Source organism: Eulemur rufifrons, chromosome 6 (assembly GCF_041146395.1).
Source record: "Eulemur rufifrons isolate Redbay chromosome 6, OSU_ERuf_1, whole genome shotgun sequence".
Classification (NCBI taxonomy): domain Eukaryota; kingdom Metazoa; phylum Chordata; class Mammalia; order Primates; family Lemuridae; genus Eulemur; species Eulemur rufifrons.
This window is the reverse complement of record NC_090988.1, coordinates 73,912,673-73,934,516: the sequence shown is the minus strand read 5'-3', so window position 1 is coordinate 73,934,516 and position 21,844 is coordinate 73,912,673. Positions and strand designations below refer to the sequence as shown.

Sequence of the window (21,844 nt, the reverse complement as noted above, 5' to 3'; positions counted from 1 at the left end):
GAAGAACTGTTATTAGTCTTATTTATAGATAAAAAAGGAGGCTTAAGAAGAAAAGTTATTTGTCCAAAGACACATGGTTAACTGATTTTTATTATTTTGGTTTGAACCTAGGCATCCAACTCCAGAATTTACACCACCGCCGTGATCTTGATCTTCTACTGTCACTTGAAAGTCAACACACGCCCTGTTCTCACTCTCAATTCTCTGTGCTCCTTCTGCCTTTAACTTGGAGTCATTTCCCCATCTTTGCCTGGAAAACTACTATTAACTCTCATAATTCAACCCAGACTGAAGCTTTCCTTAGCTTTCCCGGTTTGGCTTCGTTGCCTTCTGGCGAACCATTCTGTTAACATGGCACATTATCATCTTTATCTTTATTTGTTTCCCCAGCAGACTGTAAGAAGGCACACTTCAAGTCCTTCTGTATCCTTAGCCTGGCAGAATGCCTGATATATGCCAGATACGTGATAAATATCTGCCAAATGAACAAAAGCCTAAGAAATTACTTTAGCTGGGTCAGTGCCTTGGGTTTAGATGCTATGAATGGATGGATCAAGGGTCGCTCCAGCGAATTATTTGTTTTTAAGTGTTGAATGTTGTCCCTTAGAACCAGGCCATTGAACTTGCCTGTTTTTATTCTAGGAGCCTTTTAGGAGAGATGGGGTTGAGAACTCAAGCCATTCCGTTTGCAGTTCAAAGGAGTCAAACTTGTGTGATATACTACAGTAGTCCAAGTCAAAGCCAGCTGATAGGGAAGGAGGGTGAAGACCCCAGAAAGGGACTGTTACAAGGGAAGGGGCATCGGGGCTGGCGATGTGGACTTGATACCAAAGTTCAGAGCGTCGAGGGGTGTGCCCACATGGGCTAAAGGTGCTCTTGATCCAGACTTCCAGTGCCGTGGGCGTAATTTGTGGGTATGGAGAAAAAGTTAAAACATGGGTGGAAGTGGTGTTTTCACTTGGTCTTGAGGCAGCAGGTAGAGCTCTACAGTGATGGCAGTGATTAAGACTTTTAGAACAGGAAATTTGGTTAGGCCCAAAAATCTTTTGAGGGGTGGGGAACCTGCCGCCTTCTGATTTCAAGATTGTTCCTTTTTAAGCACCAAAGGAGGCAAGAAAAGCTTCATCTTTCTCTGCTGCACCCCTTTTAATAAAAGGATTTATTTCGTAAAATTTGGATTCAGTCAAAAGGCCACACTCAAGGATCCAGAAGGCCACATGTGGCCCCAAGCTGCAGGTTCCCACCCTACTGGACTCGACAGGATTGAGACTTCTATGGCTGGCAGTGACACTTGCATTTCACTGCTGGGGCAAGGCAGTGGCTATGAAGGAAGCCGAGGCCGGTAGGTGAGGCTGTCCAGAGATTAGCAGACATCCTGTTCATTCAAGAGGTGCATGCATCTTGGTTTTTCCTTTCCCAGTTGTTAGCTGGAGGCAAGGAATGAGGAGAACTGATTCACAGACAGGTGTAAGCAATTCTGTCAGTCCTTGAGAGTGTTTATTTGGGGGAAGAGAAAATTAGTGAAACCAGATTTTCTCATAATTTGGCATGCTTTGGTTTTGTTGTCATAATTTAGGTATTAAAAGGAAATGTTGAGATCACCAGGTTGGTGAGGTCTGGAAACTCGGGTAATCAAATTTTATAATAAAAGTGAATACAACAGATCTTTGAAAATATGAAGCGTTTCCCAAGCAGGCTAAAGATGGTCCTATGAAATCACGAAAAATGAGACTCTGTAGGCAACAGAGCAGAAGCATGTTTTATTTGAAACATAAACTTTATTTGAAACAAAAGCTTTATGTAAAGAAAGGTTTTATTTGATACAAAAACTATTTGTAGGCATTCTGGAGACACTCATATGGGCAAAAGAAATTAGAGCATGCATGCCGCAGAACAGAAGGAAGGCTTTATTTGGAACAGGGTGCACACTGCTAAAACATCTAAAAAGTTGACATTGTATATGATTACATAGAAAAAAGTACTTAGAGAGGTTACATGTTCAATGTTGAAGAAATTATATGTAAATGACATAGATGCTGGTCTGTGAATAACTGCCACATCTCACCCAATACATTCATTGGAATCTTACTAAAATGATAGACGGGATTTTCAGTTTCCATTCTCCACACTCTGCCTTAAGATCCGAAGCCGTGACATTACCACATCCCAGTCAGCGTAAGCTCCCTCTAGATGGCGGGATATCTCAGTGCCTGCTTCGTAGCTCCGTCGGCCGTGAAGTAAGCGCCAGTTATCAAAAGTAATCACATCCCCTAAATAAAAAGGTTTTTTTCAATATGAATAATCATGTGTTTAAATGACTTGCAGAGCTAGAAAATGTAACAGGCAAGATACGACTGCTACTTGGTTCACATTTAAGAATTGCCTATTTCTTTACATAAAACTGCATATTCACTTTTCTACACAAATCAGGCCACTGGATGCCAACTGCTTTAGTCCGTAAACTACATTGCCGGATAGGCTCCTGTAGACGGTTTAAACATTTGTACCCCTGTAATATTCTGAAATAATAAATAAATAAATAATTTATAGTGATGCCCCCCACTTTCAAAAAAAATCATTCCTATTGAAACTGTTATCTATGTGTAAAACTTTTGAATTTTTACTGATCAATACTTATCTTTTAATTAGAAATGTTTCTTTGCAGTTTAAAAACTTCAAATAATAAAAAGGACAGTGACATATTATGTTACTAGTATTTTATGTATACTATTTCTAAGCCTCATAAGAATCCTGAAGAGAATGTATTATCTCATCTTTTCCTACATGAAACAAACCAAGACTTCGAGAAGTTGAGTGATTTGCTCAAAACTACACTGCCATTAAATGGTTTGAGCTTGGATTTCAACTGCTGCTTTTTAATATGTTTTTTCTATAATGTTTTCATTTTACATGTTGCCACTCTTAAAATCAACCTGCTGTGACCAAGTGGCAGTGGATTCATGGAGATTCCTATTTTACCTTATTATTCCAAAGATCAATCAAAAAATAATTACAAGTGAAAAGGATGTTCCATGTGGCCACATCAACACCAGGGAGAAATTATGCTTTTTCCTATAGATACCAAAAACCTCAAGTTTAATGGCACTTTGCTGAGTAGAGATGGTCCAGAGAAAAAAATAATGCTTTTTGCTCACATATTTCAAATAACTGGGATACTTCAAGAATTACTTTATTTCTGGTAGTACTATCTTTGCTAGTAAGCCTAATGAATAAACATTACTTATGTATTTTCCAGTGAGAATCATGAGGATAATTTCTCTACCAGTATAGAATTAAATACAAGCCTCAATTTGTATTGATAGGCTATCAGGATAGAAACATAAAACATCCGTGTTAATAGCACACATGAGATTTCATTTGGCCTATGGACTGTCTTTCAAGTATTTATTCTTTAGGGTGGAAGCCCTAAATTTTGGAGTGCTTAAGATTATCGAGTAGCTTGTAAGAATCAACATAGCATAGGTGAGTTCCAGGACTCTGCTATTTAGGTAAGTCTGTGGCTCATCAAGATCCTGTTATAAGTGTTCCATGTGCCATACTTGAGGAAAACTGCACTGGATTCTAGATGGTTAAGGTGGAAGAAAATCCATGCTTTCAGTTGTTTTAGAAAATGTATTCACTGACCTGGATTCATCTTGAAGGTAAACTTGAATTCTTTGCTATTCATGAGGCCAACAAACTCCTTCAGAGCAGCATAAAAAGGCTGAACTCTTTCAACAGGTACATCAAATATCGTGTCCCTAGTTGCATTATTGAAGTTGATGCGAACCACTTGGCCTTTATCGTCCAACCTGTGTTTTTTAAGAGAAAAAGTTAATATATAATTTCCAAAGTATCTGTTCACATTTGTAAGGGTCAAGTCCTCTTGGAAGATATTTCTGAAACACTGTATTAAAGAATCCAAACATGTATACAGAAGATCTTAAGGTTATCTGTGGCATAAAGTATTCCTTTGTTTTTTTCATTTATTCATTTAACAAGTGTTTTTTTTTTTTTTAAAATCTTACTACCTAAGTTTCCAGGAGGATTTAACTTAAAATAAATGTTACGGAGAGATTCAAGTTAAAATTTTTGTTATGCTTAGTGATATTTATTCGTTCTTTGTTCTTTAAAACAGACTTTACATATTAAAATCATTTTATGTTATAAGTTTGTAGGTCAGTTGCTTTATGTGTTTCATCTTTGGGGTTCTAAGTATAGTTTTACTTGGAGTGTGTGATGGGAAGAAAGTTTTATTCTTTAAAAGTTTGAAATACATGGTTCTAATTCAATTTTTATTTATAGATGGGCAAACTGAAACACAGAGAAAATAAGAGACTATCTTTTAGGTACATTCTTTCTGCCTATCTACCTATACTACCTGTGTTAGTATATAGGCTTCTAGAAGACTGGTACTGTATCTCATTCAATGTTTTATTCCCAGCACTCAACATAAAGCCTGGACATAACAGGAAGTTAATAAATATTTGTTGCATATGCAACTCTAAGTAGTTTTCGGTATGTTGGGAGAATACCAAGGTTTTTTTAGTACCACGGGAGACCTTAATGTTGTGTTCTCTGTACCTTTATTTAGAATATGGATTATGATCATGACAATGTAAAGTAATACAGCTTTTAATGTAAGAAAAGCTAGCATCATTTCTTGGATTTGAGCTATGCTGATTATAATTAGTGAGACATAGACATAACCCAGATATAGAGGCAAAAGGAGGAGAAATTTTTTTTTAGCTTATCAGGAAGGTGGACTTTTAGGTAGTCCTAAAGTGTCAACCAATTTTATCTTTTCTTTAGGTGGAAACAGGAGGGGTAGATGTAAACTGAAAGTGGTCAAATATGGCAGCAAAGTGCCTAGGATTACTCCGAGGGGTAGTGTGCCTGGAGGGTGAGCCCAGGAGGTGGTTATGAGAGCCAGCAACTGACTGGGGCCCAGGCCTGGTGGGTCAGACCAACCTCATTGTCACATGTGTCTGGGCTTGGTGATTCTGGCTTGGGGTCTGAGTCACACTTAGCTGACCAGACACACAGAGTGAACACTGTCAACAAGTCAGGGTACAATTGACTGTAGTATACAAATTGTTACTATCAGGGCCGCTGTGCATTGTGCCTCAGATGAATGTTAGATTCTCTGAGCCGATGGCAACTGTCATGGTAAACTCCAAAGTTGGTGATTAGCACCAATCCTTGGCTTACTGGTGGTTTTCAACTACCTATTGAACCCACACTGGGAAAGAGAGTAAAAGGAAGGAACAGATTTTCAAAAGGCCTCTTAGAGTTTGGAAACATGAATTTACATATATTGATAACAATACAAATATGTCTCAATAGGTAATGAAGCACCCCCTCCTCCCCCCCACATACACACTTCAACATAAATAAAGGCTACTCTGGGCCTGCAGGGTGTGGCTTTATGAACACATAATCAAGGAAAAGGTAAGTCAGTAGAAAAGACTACGAACCTCCAGAATGTAGGAGCATAAAGGAGAGTGTATGACGTTTCAACTGCTCCTTTAGGGTTAATGCTGCTGGTTGCAGACCTCCTTCGCAGTGTCTGAGGCCTTTTGCCTTTTAATTTCATCTTTAAGATTCTAGTCCTACTGCTCCTGACCCACTTTCCCTCTTTTCTCCTTGTTATATATTCTGTGCGAGTAATATCACTCTCTGTGTCATCTGCCATGTTATTGAAAGGATGTCATGACTTTGGAACTTCTGGGAGGGTCTGCCATTCCACCTGCCCTCGTGATCTGTTCCCCCCACCCCCACAAATCCCATAGTTACTTTATTCAAATGGTTATGCTAGTTATGAGCTGACCATTCTAGAGTCCATGTGTATATCCTCATAGATCAGTGAAAGGAACTTTGTGATGAAGAAATAAAATGGAAATCAGAATTAGGTGCTAATGGTATACTAGATTAAGCTTTCATTTTTATGAGTTCACCTATATAGAAAAATAATCAACTTTTTTTGTGTGTAATGTAGTCCCTGCTTCCTTTCACCTGGTGTTTACTTTCTATCTGAGAAGACAAGACACAAATTCATCATTTAGCATTCTCAGCAAAGAAATGAGGGAAAATGGAAAAAAAAATTTGGCTTAAAAGTCTAGAGGGGACATTATTCTTAAAATTGAAGAACGTTAGAGGAGGTGGATGGCTGGTACCTTGAAAATCAACCTAAAATGTAAAATTGAGTAGTAGTAAGCAGGAAATTCTATGCCTAAAAGAATGAAAGGAAGGGTCTAATTTGCATGCCGAGGAAGGGTAAAAAGCCACAAAAAATGAGAGTAACTGGCTGAATATTAGCTATATATAAAGGACAGATATTTAAATGTAAACCAACCATATGGTGACTGTGAATCAGCAAAAGCAAGGTGTTATCAGTGATTGCTGACAAAAGAACTCAATGAAAGGATTATAGTCATCTCCTATAATCAGAGTTAGTGCTGTAAACACTCCTCATTAGTTACAATATTACATCTCATTGATAGATGCAATGCTTTATGCAACTTCTTGCGTTTGTTATGGAAATGTAACTAACAGTGTTGTCTGCCATGTCATATTTTATGAGAATCTGCAGGAAAAGTCTATTTCAGACATATGAAGCATCTTGAATCTTACAACTGATTATGTTCTCTCTTTACTTTGGTTTCTAGAAACACAGAGCTGAAACAGAAATCTATCACTAGTAAACATTTTGGACTTTATGCAAATTATAGCTAGCTAAAATTTATTTTGCATTTTCTAAGCTAGGCACTAGAGTAGGAGCTTCCATATTAACTCTATAATTACTACTTCAAAGGTATGTGGTAAATATTCATTTTTTGTTTTTGTTTTTTGACTGAGAAAGATACTGTGGATTAAGAAAGAGCAAATAATCAGATGAGAGATTATTAACTGGCAAGTAAAAGACTTGGATTCACATGATTGAATTTGTAGTAAATAGGATTGCTTAATTCCCACCATCATTATTTTTGCCCCAGTTTCTTTATTGGCCTATTTTTTTATTGCACTGAATTATAATGAATTCAGTCAGCAGCCTAAAATATGTTTTTGTACTAGACAGGACATAAAAATTTAACCACAAGGAAAATTATATTAACCCAAACACTCAGGAGAGGGAGGCCCTCTGTTAACCAAAAACCCTCTTTGTTTCATCTCCTGTTGTTAGAAATATGTTTCCATGTGGATTAGTGTTAGCCACTTCATATTCTCTAGGGATATTCCAGAGACTTTTCAAATGGCCAAATTCTGGAATTTTACTACAAAATTTTCAAAGCCAAGTCATGATTCAGATGGTAGATATTCAGTTAATCTCAATTGATAGCTAAATTTTTGCCTCTGTTCTCTAGTCTTGCAGAATTTATAATCCTGTTGTATATCAACAAAATTTTTATTTGCCATGGATTTTTAAGGTAATGTCTGACTAGTTAAGACTATGATGTCATTATACAACTAGGAATCTTGAGTTATTTCTTCTCTATCCTATCTTGATGACTGAGAGCTCAGGAAATGCCTCAGGTTTTCCTGAACTGGAATTTATTCTTGATGTCTAGTTTTCTCTCAGACCCCTCATCCAATCTTTCAGGAAAATAATCTGTGTCTACTTGCAAAATGTAACCAAAACTGAACCTTTTCCACATTGCCACTAGTATCACTTCGACCACTCATGTTCAAAGCACCATGATTGCCAGCCTAGAGTCCTGCAGTGGCATCCTAACTGGTCTTCCTGCCACTGTTTTTGTTTTTATGCTCTATTCAACACAGCAGTCAGGGTGATCCACTTAAAATATAATTAAATTTATATAAATATAAATGTCTTTCCTTTGGTCAAAATCGTGCAATAGCTCCCTATTTCACTCAGAGTAAAATGTTCTTATAATTTGCTAACAAGACCTTACATAAACTGGTCCCTCTCTGCCCTCTTCCCCCAATAGTCTTCCCCTTCACTCTGCTCCAGCAACACTGGCCTCCTTGCTGTCCTTGAACACCCCAGACATGTTCTTAGCACGTTCTAAGAACCTTTGCTCTAGAAGCTTCTGGAAAACACTTCTCTACACTTCTGGGTAAACTCTCTCACACCTTTAAACTTCTGCTCAAATCTCACTCATTAAAGCTTTCCCTCACCATACTATTAAACGATGCAAGTTCCCATCCTTGCTGAGTCTTTGGCCCTACAGATTCTGATTATCCTGCCTTACTTTTCTTTTTTTTCTTAAGCACTTGACATTTTTTAACATTCATTATAATTTGCTTATTGGTTTAAAAATTTTTAATTCTCTCCTCCCCCATTAGAACATAATCTACATGAAGGAAGAGATCTTTGTTTTGTCCAATTATGTATCCTAAGTACCAAGATGAGCAGCTGGCCTCAATAAATATTTGTTGAATGAATAAATGAAAGCTATATGTGTCTATCAGAAGGCTGGGTTAGTGTACTGGGGATTTGATTATTTATTAAATGAGTTTATTTTCATACTATTTGCCTATTTCTCTTAAAATAAGAATATAAACTCAATTTTAAAATTGGAAACACTACCCTCTCTCATTAACTGGGGTCTAATTAAACTATGTCCTAGAGAAACAATGGAAGATATTTCTCAAATAAAAGAATAAATCTGTGGCCTCTGTAGGTACTTAGAAAAATCATGATAAAACCATGTTAAATGGAAAAAAAAGAACACAAAATGTACCATGTAGGGAATATATGATCTTTCTTGGCTTAGCATCTCTTGGGGAAGACTCCCTGTTTCATTCTCACTCCATGTGGTTCAGAACAGGCTGGCCATGCTCCAGAGTTGAACATGTGACCCAGACATGACCAATCAGAATTCCTCAACCCCCTGGCCATGGTGATTGCTTCAAGGACAGACTTGGAGAGGAATTGGATAGTGACTCACGTAGCTGTGTTGTAGCTGTTGGGAAATAAATGCATTCTTTGTGCTATGATTACTAGCTCCAAGGACAATAAAAATTTGGAGCTTTTGCTGATCATTTTTGAAATGAAACCAATAGACGATGACAAAGCTAAGTAGAAATAAGAGACCAATTTTAGATGACATTGTTTAACTCCTAGATCTACCTATTTTGAGTTATATTTTCTCACTTCTGGCTGAATGGATTCTGACTAGTATAATCACATTGATTACAACTATGTCCAACTTATATTTTAAAAATGAAGTGTACATGAAATCTTAGTTACTTTTTCTCTAATATTAAGAACAGAGGGGATGGGGGTATGCCTACACAATGAGTGCATTGCGCACCGTTTGGGGATTGGTAACGCTTGAAGGTGCTGACTCGGGAAGGTGGGATGGGGAAGGGAGGGATATATACCTACATGATGGGTGCAACGCGCACTACCTGGGGAACAGACACGCCTGGAGCTCTGACTTGGGGGGAAAGGCGGTACAGGAGCAACGTATGTAACCTGCAATTCTGTATCCCCCATGACAAGATGAAAAAAAAAAAAAAAAAAAAAAAGAACAGATTTCTTGTAATATGATAAAAAATTTTAAGGTGAAAAGACTTTTTTTCCCTTTTACTCTAAATTTGGCTTAAATGGTTAAAAAAAAAATCTCTAGAGTTCATTGAAGCTTTGTGCTGTTTAAACTTTAGGTTAGTAGAGCTTTTGCTGTCAATTGTTTTATTGCTATGGGATATTTACAAATAGTACTTACTCTATAATTTTGTGTTTTGATTGTACAGAAAAATCACAGTAGTCCACTCCTATGTCTGTAAAGTCCACAAAGGTGGAGGACAAAATCTGGAATGCCCGAGGATGTTTTTCCTTGAGCTTTTGGCATACATTAAACCCGTCTACGATTTCTGAATCACCTCCTGTGACTGTTTGCTTTATGCAATGCAGAAGTTGAACCTATTAAAAGAAGATCATAAGCATTATTAAATAAATATTTAATTTAATTTAAAATAAATATTAAAACTAAATATCAAATAAAATAAACAATATGCATGTGCTTTTTTGATATTGTATTAAAGAAAGATTTAAAAAGCTATGAATGAACCAAAGTCAACAAACCTTTTTTTATTTGTCTCTCTTGTGTGTCAGAAGAGAAAAGAATTGGGGAGGAAAAAATTGCTTATAATCAATCCTGTGTAGTTCGAACATGATACAGTTGAAGACACAGACATAATAATGTTCATTAGCAAACAGAAGGCACAGCTCATAAGAGCTGCAGAGAGTGAGCACTCCAGCTGGAGTAGGCAGAGAAGGATTTACAGAGGAGGTGAGATTTAAGCTGGGCAAAGGAAGATGAATAAGCTTTGGGAAATGTAGAATGGAATGAGAGGTGACAGTGATAATGATGTGCAAAAATGCACAGTTCACTGGGTAAGGAAATGTTTGGCTGTAGCAGGGGGACATAAATGGGAAGAGTAGATCATGCTGGAAAAGTAATTTGAGGCCTCATCATGGACAGTCTTAAATATCTGATGAAGGGTTTTGAACTTTCTCTTGTGTAAAGAGGGGAATCATTGAAGGCTTTTGAATGTGAAAGTATGTAAGTCAGAACTGAGCTGCAGAATATTAGTCCAGTGGTGTTACATAGGATACTTTTTCTTTCTTTTTTTTTTTTTTTGAGGGGGGAACTGATCAAAGAATCTTGAGAGTCTAATGTGAATCTCAGACTTATGGGTAAGAAGGGAATGAGGTAGGGTAGGACTGTGAGGACGGATAAACCAAAAAGATAGTAAATATTAATTATTTTTACTAAGATTTTGGGGAAAATGTTTAATATTATTTCATTTTGAAAAGCAAAACATAGTAAAATTTAAAAAATATTGAGTGGAGGTTTTCATTGGTTTTGTGACTACTATTGGTTAAGTCAGCACGGGTAGGTGATTTTGAATACCTAAATTTAGACCCTAGTTTTCTGCTTGAAGATGCTAATACTATTTAGCTGCGAAACTTCATTCTTACAGAAATAAAAAATAAAAAAAACCTCATTGTCTGACTAAGTTCCTATAGAATGGAATAGGCAAATACGATCAAATACCCAGACGAGGGGAGGCCGTCAATTTTAGTAGAAAAAATATCCATTTAGCTTGGTTTTCTCGGTAGGTGGTCTAGAGCAGTGCTGTCCATCAGAACTTGCTGTGATGATGGAAATGTTCTTCTGTGCTGCCCAGTACAGTAGTCCCCAACTCCACATGGCTAGTGTGCACTTGAAATGTAGCTAGTGTGACTGAGGAACTAAAATTTACATTTTAGTTGATCTTCATTTAAATTAGAATTTAAATAGCCGTTTGTGGCTGGTGACTACCATATTAGACAGTGCTGGTCTAGAACATAATCCTGCTTCTTCTCCAAAACCACATGAGTTTCCTGAATTTTTATAATTTTGTATATACTTGTTCTCAAATTGTTGTGTTATGGTATTAATTATTCCTCATAACAGTCCTTAAAATTTGATACTTTTATGTCCATTTTACAGATGAAAAGATTGAGACACAGAGGTGTCAAAACTGGCCAACTCATAAGGACCTCACCAGAAGCCAAACAGATGGCTGGTGCCATGCTTCTTGTACAGTGCACAAAACCATGAGCCAAATAAACCTCTTTTCTTTATAAATTAAAAAACAAAACAAACAAACAAAAAAAACTGGCCAGCTAATAGGAATTTGGCTAAAACATGATAAAACTGGTATTCAAACCTTGGCCCATTTGCCTCAAAATTCACATATAGCAAGTGTCTTTCCTACAAAGGGGAAATCCTTTCAAAGTACACTTAATAATCCAGTATTGTGTGGTATGTATGTATGTGCTTTATACATTTAGAGGGAACATTCATCCTTATTTTCTGATGTTGGGAGAGAAATGGTCTAAATTAATAATGGTTCAATCCTTAAACTAATGCTATTTTGTTGAGCTTGAAAAAATACGTGTATACAATGATCATTGCAGAAAATCATTTCACCAGGGCAATGAGGGTTCAGGATGATGAAAAAGAAGAGGAGATGGAAAAGTTGGCTTCAAGTCTACCAAACTCTAAGAAAGCAAAACAATAATAGCATATCTTTGTCTCTGGGAGAATCAGAGTTCTCTAATTCTTTTTATATTTTGCAATAATGAACTTACAGACTATCTCAAATGTTAATCTTTAAAAAGGTCAGTTGATGTTATTTACATACGGAAAGGCCCAGTATTATGTTGTACAAAAGTCTAACTTTTGTACAGTTACACTTTTAATGCCATTTTATGAAAGGAGAAAGATGATGGAGCCTGACAACCCATTCACTGCTAATTCAGAAGGTAAATATATGCCTGCCCTGTATAAAACTCAATTTTATTTCATGTGAATCATTCAGAACCAAAAATATTTTCTTTCTAAATGTTACTTTATGGCAAGCATGTGACTTTTGGTCCAGAGGAAGACAATGAACAAAGTAACATCTGTGTTTCATTAGAGATGTGTCCCCTTATCCCTGCCTCATATGATCCAAATTGATCAAACCGAACTCTCCATAGGTAACTCATTACCCAGATCATTTCATCTGTACTGAAAAAACATTGGCAGCTTCTATTTGCTACAGAAATCTCAAACTTTAATGCAAAAAGTCCTGAATAATTCAAAATGGAAACTTGAACAATGGTACAAACAGATGCCACATTTTATTCTTCTACTAGAACCTAGACATTTTAGGAACCATCTGTTATTTAAAAATCTCCTATCAAGTCATTTAGCCTTGAATGTTTCATTTGCTGATGCAGACAGGTGCAACTTTGTTGCACTTCTTTGCCTCTCATAGCATATCTGTTATGTCTCTATGATGTGCTAGGTGCTCTGTTAAGTCTTGAGATATAGAGGAGTACAAGGTTCTATTCCTGTCTTTAAAGAGTTTGTAAAGTATGACAATGTCTATTTCATTATATAAATTATGGTATTTAGAAATTAGAACTCAGGACTAGTATGGTGTGGTGAAAAACTAGATGAAGGCCTGGGTTCAAATCCAAGTTCCCCATTAATGAGATACCATCTTATAAAAGTATTTAACCTTGTGCTTCATTTCCTTATCTAACATAAAAAGACACGATCAATCCTATCTACCTTAAAGGAATGTTAAGAAGAATCAAATGAAGTAATGCAAATAAAAAGGCTTTGAAAAAGTATAAAATGCTATGAAAATGTCAAGCATTATATTAAACTTCAGGAATATTTATGACATCATTTAATCACTTTTCCTTGGGCTTTCAATTTTAACCCAGAAACAAAACTTAAACCCGTAAAAGAAGATAATTTAAAAATTCAAACAGAACTTTTCGTTTTCTGATATCATTCTTCAGCTCTATTCTATCCAGCATCTTCAATCTTTCTTTGGCAGATGAGCTGAGCTGATTAGTTTGGCTTTTAACCCCAGGGTTTCAGAAAAGTATCTGAGCCACATTTAGAATAAGATCACATTGTATGTCTCCTTTACCTCCCAAGCCTTCCCCCAAAAGGTGTCCAAAGGGGTCATTTTACTATCATCATTTAGTTCAAAGGAATCCTGCGGTGTTTTATGATCAACAAAATAATGTAAAACATGTGAAGTCAAATACTAGACGAGCTTAGCTAATACTGGCGAGAACAATGGGTAAGAACACGGGCACAGAGAAAACATGTTCTATCAAGATGATGAAAAAAAGGATTAATTTTGATTTTGGTCCATTTCTCCTCTATTGACTTGAGAATTGCCCAAATTGTCATTTACCTTTGAAGATACAGATTTCCTTGTGGATATTCCATTTAGTCCACCTGGGCCAACTTATCTTTTAAAAGGTAGCAATGGGGGTATAACTACATGATGAGTGCAATGCGCACTGTCTGGCGAATGGACATGCTTGAAGTTCTGACTCAGGGGGATGGGTGGGACATGGGCAATATATATAACCTGAACTTTGTACCTCCATAATAAGCTGAAATAAAAAAAATAAAAATAAAAAAGATAAAAAAAAAAAATAAAAGGTAGTTTCCTGACCGTTTGTTTTTTAATTTAGAAAACTGATGATTTTGTAAAAAATGTAGAGGAAGAATGTCCATCCAGAAATTCTCCTGGGGATTTGTGGCTCCACATTGAGCATCTCCGTCCTTAACAAGGGATCTGATAGATGGGATGGGGGATGGTTTCCAAAAATAGCCATGGTTACTCTGTTCTTTTCATTCACACCTCGTCTACTTCCTTTATCTCTTGAATATGGACTAGATTTATGACTTGTTTAGACCAATGAAGTATTGCAGAAGTGACTAGTCTCTGCCTTTTGTTTTTTTTTTTTTGAATTCTTTTTTTTTTTTTTATTTCATCTTATTGTTATGGGGGATACAGAATTGCAGGTTATATATGTTGCCCATGTACCACCTTTCTCCCCAAGTCAGAGCTCCAGGCGTGTCTGTTCCCCAGATAGTGCATGTTGCACCCATCATGTAGGTATATATCTCTCCCTTCCCCACCACCCCCTTCCCGAGTCAGCACCTTCAAGCGTTACCATTCCCCAAACGGTGCACAATGCACTCATTGTGTAGGCATACACCCATCCCCTCCCCCACCCCCCACCTCAGTCTGATATCTGATTGGTGTCGTTCCCAGATGTGTATTTAGGTTCTCCTGGAGAGAGTTGGAACCCATTATATTAAGTGAAGTATCCCAAGAATGGAAAAACAAGCATCACATGTAGTCTCTGCCTTGAGAAGCTGTGGAGCTCTCTGGAAACTCCACCAGTGGCCACGTGCATTAAACTTGGGCTAGCCTGCTGGAGGACAATAGAACAAGGCGAGCAGAGACAAGCCATCTCAGCTGAAGTCAACCAGTCCCTAGCCAACTTAGCAGCTGACTGAAGATAAAAAGAAATGCCCAGCTGAATGCAGCCCAAATTATAAAAACATGGCCCAAGTGAATGGCTGTTCTATTATGACATAAAGTTATGGAGTGGGTTTTTATGCAGCAATAGCTCACTGATATGAATGATGGCCATATGACTGTGGGAAACTCTACATTGTAGTTCACTAATTTCTTTTTTTCTTTTGACTTTTTTGGGAGTGATATATGTGCAGAAAGATCTCAAGGTGTACTGCTATCTTAAACTTTGTGTTGGCAAAGCAAAAAGTGTCAATAGTTATTTCTAGGAAAAAAAAACAAATGTCTTGAAAAGGGCGCTTGAAAATGTCCTATACTTTAGGAACCTTACATTCAGGATCTAGGTATAGAGATTTTGTGAGCTTGGAGAAAGAAGATTTACGTAAGACAAATTAGCTGGTGAAACATATAATCTTCTGGACTCAAAATATAGAAGGATATTGGTCCTTGGCCTGCCTTGTGGAAAATATGTTGAGGTTCACCTTACCCCAGGTGGGTGATGGAGGGCTGGATAATCAGTGTGAAAGCTTAGCTTCCCAGTTGTGTAAGCCACATTGTTTGCATCGATTTTGTCTTGCACTTGCCAAGTATGTCTGTAAAATACAAGAAACACATGTTTAAACTGGTTGTTACTAAGCCAGAGGAAATGTGTTAGAATGAATTTGATATGTGGGGGGAAATGGAAACTTTTCATTTTATGAAATAATTACCATAATGCCTTTGAGCCAGAAAGGGAGTCTGACCTTTCTTTGTCCATTGTGACTATTTCAGAATTAGCATCTCCTCATTTCTCCTCTCCTCTCAACAAGAGTATATTAGTCAGACACATTAGTCTGTTCTACAGAGTTTATAAAGAAGTTTATACGGAATTGCAGGTTATCTTTTTTAATAGCCTTAATCCATTCTAAAAAATGATTTAGTGAGGTGAAAGTCACATAAAATAAACCATTTTAAAGTGAACAATTCAGTGGCATTTAGTACATTCACAATATTGGCAACTGCCACCTCTATATATCTAGTTTCAAAACGTTTCTATCACTCCAAACTAAAACCTCTTACCCAGTAAGCAGTTTCTTCCCATTCTGATCATCTCTGAGACCTTGACAATCAGTTAGCTTTCTGTTTCTATGGATTTACCTATTTTGGATATTTTATATAAATGAATGAAATTATACAGTATGTAACCTCTTGTGTCTAGCTTCTTAGCATAGTATTTTCAAGATTCATCCATGTTGTAGCAGGGATATAGTACATCATTTCTTTTATGGCTGAGTAATATTCTATTGTATGGATATACTACAATTTGTTTATCCATTCGTCCAGTGATGGGCATTTGGGCTCTTTCTATTTTTTGGTTAATGTGAATAGTGCTGGTATAAATATGTATGTACATGTACTTATTGGAGTACCGGTTGTCGATTTTCTGGTTATATACATAGGAGTGAAATTGCAGGATCATATTATCAACCTATGATTGACTTTTTGAGAAACTACCAAACTGTTTTCCACAGTGGGTATGTCATTTTACATTCCCACCAGCAATGTGTGGGGGTTCCAATTTCTCCATATCCTCACAGACATTTATTTTCTATTTAAATTTTTTTTTTATTATAGTCATCCTAGTGAGTATGAAGTGGTATCTCATTGTGGTTTTGATTTGCATTTTCCTAATGATTAATGATGTTCAGTATCTTTTCATGCACTTATTGACTATTTGTATAATTTCTTTGAAGAATCATCTATTCAATTTTTTTGCTCAGTTTTAAATTGATTTGTCTTTTTTGTTGGGTTGTAAGTGTTCTTTATGTATCCTGGGTACTAGATCCTTATCAGACATGATTTGGATTTGCAAATATTTCCACCCATTCTGTATGTAATCTTTTCAATTTCTTGCTAATATCCTTTGATGTCCAAAAGTTTTAAGTTTTTATAAAGCCCAATTTGTCTATTTTTCTTTTGTTGATTATGCTTTTGATTTTATATCTAGGAATCCATTGCCCAATCCAAGGTCATGAAAATTTACCTCTATGTTTTCTTCTAAGAGTTTTTTAGTTTTAGCTCTTATATTTAAATCATTGGTTGATTTTGAGTTAATTTTTGTATATAATGTAAGTTACGGGTCCAACTTCATTCTTATGTATGTGAATATTCAGTTGTTCCAGCACAATTTGTTAAAGAGATTGTTCTTTCCCTATTGAATGACATTGGCACTTTTGGTGAATACGAATTGATCATAGAAGTATGGATTTGTTTCTGGACTCTCAATTCTATTCCATTGGTCTATGTGTCTGTTCTTATGCCAGTATCATGCTATTTTAATTACCATAGACTAGTAGTAAGTTTCAAAATCAGGAAGTATGAGTCATTCAATTTTGTTTTTCTTTTTAAGTATTATTTTGTCTACTTGGATATGTTCACAATTTCATATAAATTTGAGAATAATTGGCTTTTCTATTTATAAAAAAAGGACATTGGAATTTTGGAAGGGATTGCATTGACTCTTTAGACTTCTTTGGGTACTACTGACAACTTAACAATATTATGTTTTCTAATCCAGGAACACAAGATGTTCTTCCATTTATTTAGGTCTTCTTTAATTTCTCAGCAATGGTTTATAGTTTTCATTGGACAAGTTTTTTACCACATTGGTTAAATTTATTCATATCCCACATGTAGAGATATTTTTCTTAATGAGCAAAAGTAGGGTTTCTTACCTGTTCTCTGGCATTAAGGATAAAACTGGCTATTTTCCTCTGTTTTTCTCATTTAAAATTAGGATGGAAAACTTGGTATATGTCTTTCACTAAAAGTCAAACAGCCATACATATGTGGCCATGAACTGGAAACAGACTGAGTGAAAGGAGATGAGGGGTATATATAGCCTGCTGCAACTCATTTCAAGTATGAGTCAGGCAATCCATTATATTGCAGTGACTGTAGCCAAGAAATACATGTTCTCTATGAAGTTCATGTCATTCCATAGCCCATATATAATACAGATCCAGACTTTTGTCAACGTGGGCATTTCAAGAATAATCAACATGTGGGAAAGGATTTAAGAAGACCAAAAAAGTAATTTCATGAAGCTGTAGAATGTATAATATCTCCTGACTAGGAAGATGATGCTGTTGACACTGTCAGTAGGAAATGACTATTCAGATTTTCTTTTTAAGAGTGGTGATGGTTTCGCATTGATCCACCTATGTTCTTTTTCCTGGTTCCTCCTATGATCAAGGGTAAACACAGAGTTTTGCTGCAGCCAAGCTCTGGCTGAGTTTCAAGGTGTAAACTTTAGCCAGAGAACAGATATTTTCTTTGACGTTAACTGGATTCTATAGGGATAGGGCCTGTGACTTGGCTTCACCAGAGCAGTTCTCCAGCCCTCTAAGCTAAATGACAAGGAATGATAATCATTTTTTAGCCCTAGAGTGTGTTAGGCATGGTATGGGATGTGTAGCCTAGAAGTCTATGCTAATACATTATGATAAATCCCAGGAAAGGAGCTCATGAATTTCAAACATAAAACATTCTCCTAATGGTTATAGCACAAATCTGGAAAAATCCTAGGAATGTCATCTGGTTTACCTTTCTACCTCCTTGTAGAAGTAAATCATGCCAAGAAGGCTGTTGCTGATTGTTGATGCCTCTGTTTTTACTTATCCATCCCAAATCCAAATAGACAGGAAAATACAGCCAAAATAACTGTGAACTTGATCCACTGGCCAGTGTATGAATTATTTTTTAAAGTTCAGTTCTGGGGCTTTGGTGAAATGAGGGTGTATTTGCAAACACCTCTATTTAGAGATAGATTCTAATATTAGTCTAAGTAAGGCAACAACTCAAACAGATTACAGAGAATTGCCATGACTGAAGCAGAGGTGTGGGACCAGATTCTTATAAAACTGAAGAGGCAGCTCAATTCACAATTGCAAAGATGTGGAAACAACCCAAATGCCCATCAATACATGAGTGGATTAATAAAATGTGGTATCTGTATACTATGGAATAGTACTCAGCCATAAAAAATGTGAACTATTATAATACTCTTTGTAACAACCTGTATGGAACTGGAGACCATTTTTCTAAGCTGAATATCACAAGAATGGAAAATAATAAGCTTTAAATGCAAAATTATGTACAAGATGTTAGAGTGAGAAAGCGAGATTATATGGAGACCTGAAGACTAAATAGATTTTCCAAGGCAAAGAAAAGGATAAAGGTCATTGCAGGGAGGAAAAATAACATGTGGGAAGACCCAGTGGAGAAAGATAACCTCTCCTATGTGAGGAAGTCAGAGAAGTCCAATATAGGCTGGAGTGGGAGGGTTTGCTCTATGGCTACTCTTAGCTTCTCTTCAAATTTCTGCTTCCCTTAAAGTCTGTAAAGTCCTGTAAAGTCTTAAAAAAGTCTTATTACTTTAGGGAACTAAGTTCAAACACATTCTTTATCTCATGATATTTAACACACTGCCAAAAATGTTTGTTGAGTAAGGACATAGATTCTAGAATAGTAAATTGTGTTATTTTCCTGATTGACCATTAACTTTTACTTTAGAAAAAGAAGAATAAGTAGCAAAATAGCATATTTACAGACAATACAGGCCAGAAGAACACACCCCCAAAAGATGAAAAAATTATATTTTTCTGGCCGGGCGCGGTGGCTCACGCCTGTAATCCTAGCACTCTGGGAGGCCGAGGCGGGTGGATTGCTCAAGGTCGGGAGTTCGAGACCAGCCTGAGCGAGACCCCGTCTCTACTAAAAATAGAACGACATTATATGGACAACTAAAAATCTATATAGAAAAAATTAGCCGGGCATAGTGGCGCATGCCTGTAGTCCCAGCTACTCGGGAGGCTGAGGCAGTAGGATCGCTTAAGCCGAGGAGTCTGAGGTTGCTGTGAGCTAAGCTGACGCCACGGCACTCACTCTAGCCTGGGCAACAAAGTGAGACTCTGTCTCAACCAAAAAAAAAAAAAAAAAAAAAAAAAAAAAATTATATTTTTCTAACTTTTATTTTTGTAACACTTCTAATGAATCCAGAAGTCTTTTAACAAAAATGCATGATATATGAAAGAATAACCTACATCAGAATTAGAAACTAAAAAATGGAATAATATATTTAGGAAAGAAAAAACATTATTAAATAAAGACTAAACTAGGAGGAGAGTAAAATCAAATATGCATAACAGATAATGCCTTTAGGTGACTAGGAGTTAAAAGGGAGAAAATTTAAATACCAAAAAAAGAAAGAGATAAAAAGAGTTTGAGAGAAAATAACAAGAAGATAGAAGAAGAAGGCTTTATATATGCGTAATAGAAGTCCTCAAAAGAAGAAAACCAAAGCAAAGGAACAGGACAAATACTAGAAATTACAATTCAAGAAAAATTTCTTGAAATTATGAAAAAATGATTTGAAACTGCACATTGAAAGACCAAATCATATCCTCCCTGAAAAAGTTGCCCCAGAATGATTAACACCAAGACATGGTCTGTAAAATGACTGGACTTCAAAGAAAAAAAATTTTTTTGAGGCATCCAGGTAAAAATATCAAATTGCTTATAAGGAAAGGAAAATTATATTACCAATAAAACCACAGTCAAATATTAAAAATGCTTTGAGCCCAGAATTTATATTTAGCCAAGCGGATTTTCAAATATAAAGGCCTTAAACTGCTGTCAGCAGGCAAAAATTCAGAGAATATTGTTCCTATGAGTTCTTCTTTAGAAATTTACAAGAGAATGAGCTTCAGACAACCAAAATAAATAGAGATACATTGATGGCTGATGTAGGATTGGTGCTGAGCAGTACATTTATGTTTACTCGAGCTAATTGTAGGGGAGGAAAAAAAAATAAATATTGAAAAGCTAAAAAGTACAAAAACCAAACTGCAGGGCTAAGGGCTGTACACGTGGGTGATCATACTCTAAACCAGGAAAGAAGGAATGCCATAAAATTCAGGAGAACCATTATATTTGGGGAGAAAAGAGAGGTTTGTGATTAGTTGGGTTATGTGGATGGGTTTTGGGTATACGGCAATGTTGTTGCGTTTCTTGACCTGGGTGGTGTTTAAGGGTATTTACCTTGTAATAATTCATTAAGCTAGACATTTGTTATATGCAATATTTTATATTATATTGTACCATGAGAACTCATAGTAACAGAGTAGAATGGTGGTTACCAGGGGCTGGGGTTATGAGAAAAGAGAAGATATCGGTTAAAGAATACAAACCTTAGGTTATGATATGAATAAGTACTGGAGAGCTAATGCACAGCCTGGTGTCTATAGTTAATGTATTGTACACTTGGAATTTGCTAACAGAGTAGATGTCAAATGTTCTTGCCACAAAATAAAAAAATAACTCTGTGAGGGGACAGACATGTTAATTAGCTTGATTGTGGCAATCATTTCACAGTATATGCATTTATAAAGCCATCCTGTTGTGTACCCTAAATATATAATTTTTGTCAATCATATCTCAAAAAAGCTGGAAAAAAAAATAAAAGAAAAGAGGTAAATTGCAAAAGAAGTTTTTATTTTTAAATTTATTTTTAAATGTCAATAATAATCCTCTTAATAAAAATGAAGTCAGGTAGTGATAGAAAGATAACAACCACCTCTAAAAACATAAAGAAAACAGTCATAGCAATTTGCTCCAAAGGAAGTCCAAAAGGCCTTCATTAGGAAAAACTAATAATGTAGAGCATTGCAAAAAATGAAATAATTTATGAGAACTCCATAATAAGCATATTTATAACGGGTTTTTTTTGGTGTGTGGGGGTCAAATTGTGCTTAATTTATTTCATCAGAACAAGAATTGGATACTAGTCTTGATTTTTAACATGAAAGATTAAATTCTCTCTTGTGATAAGTTATCTGATTGTGTCAACTGACATTTTCTCTTTTCATAAAAAGTTGGCTATAATTTGAACTTAAAAGAGGGGAAGGGAATGAATACTCTGGCGCAGTCCTTGTGACTTAGT

General features: G+C 36.1%; 1 protein-coding gene across 4 annotated transcripts in view; it reads right to left on the bottom strand.

Moving 5' to 3' along the window:
- Positions 1 to 1,744: 1,744 nt before the first annotated feature.
- Positions 1,745 to 21,844, bottom strand: part of BBOX1 (gamma-butyrobetaine hydroxylase 1) — a 58,771-nt gene continuing 38,671 nt past the window's right edge. For all 4 annotated transcript variants that reach the window (XM_069469729.1, XM_069469730.1, XM_069469731.1 and 1 more), the window contains 4 exons: positions 15,350 to 15,455; positions 9,693 to 9,889; positions 3,646 to 3,812; positions 1,745 to 2,270 (listed from right to left, as the gene is read on the bottom strand). In XM_069469729.1, coding sequence (XP_069325830.1) covers positions 2,110 to 2,270; positions 3,646 to 3,812; positions 9,693 to 9,889; positions 15,350 to 15,455 — 631 coding nt within the window. In that variant the 3' untranslated portion in view covers positions 1,745 to 2,109. The remainder of the gene's footprint in view (positions 2,271 to 3,645; positions 3,813 to 9,692; positions 9,890 to 15,349; positions 15,456 to 21,844) is intronic.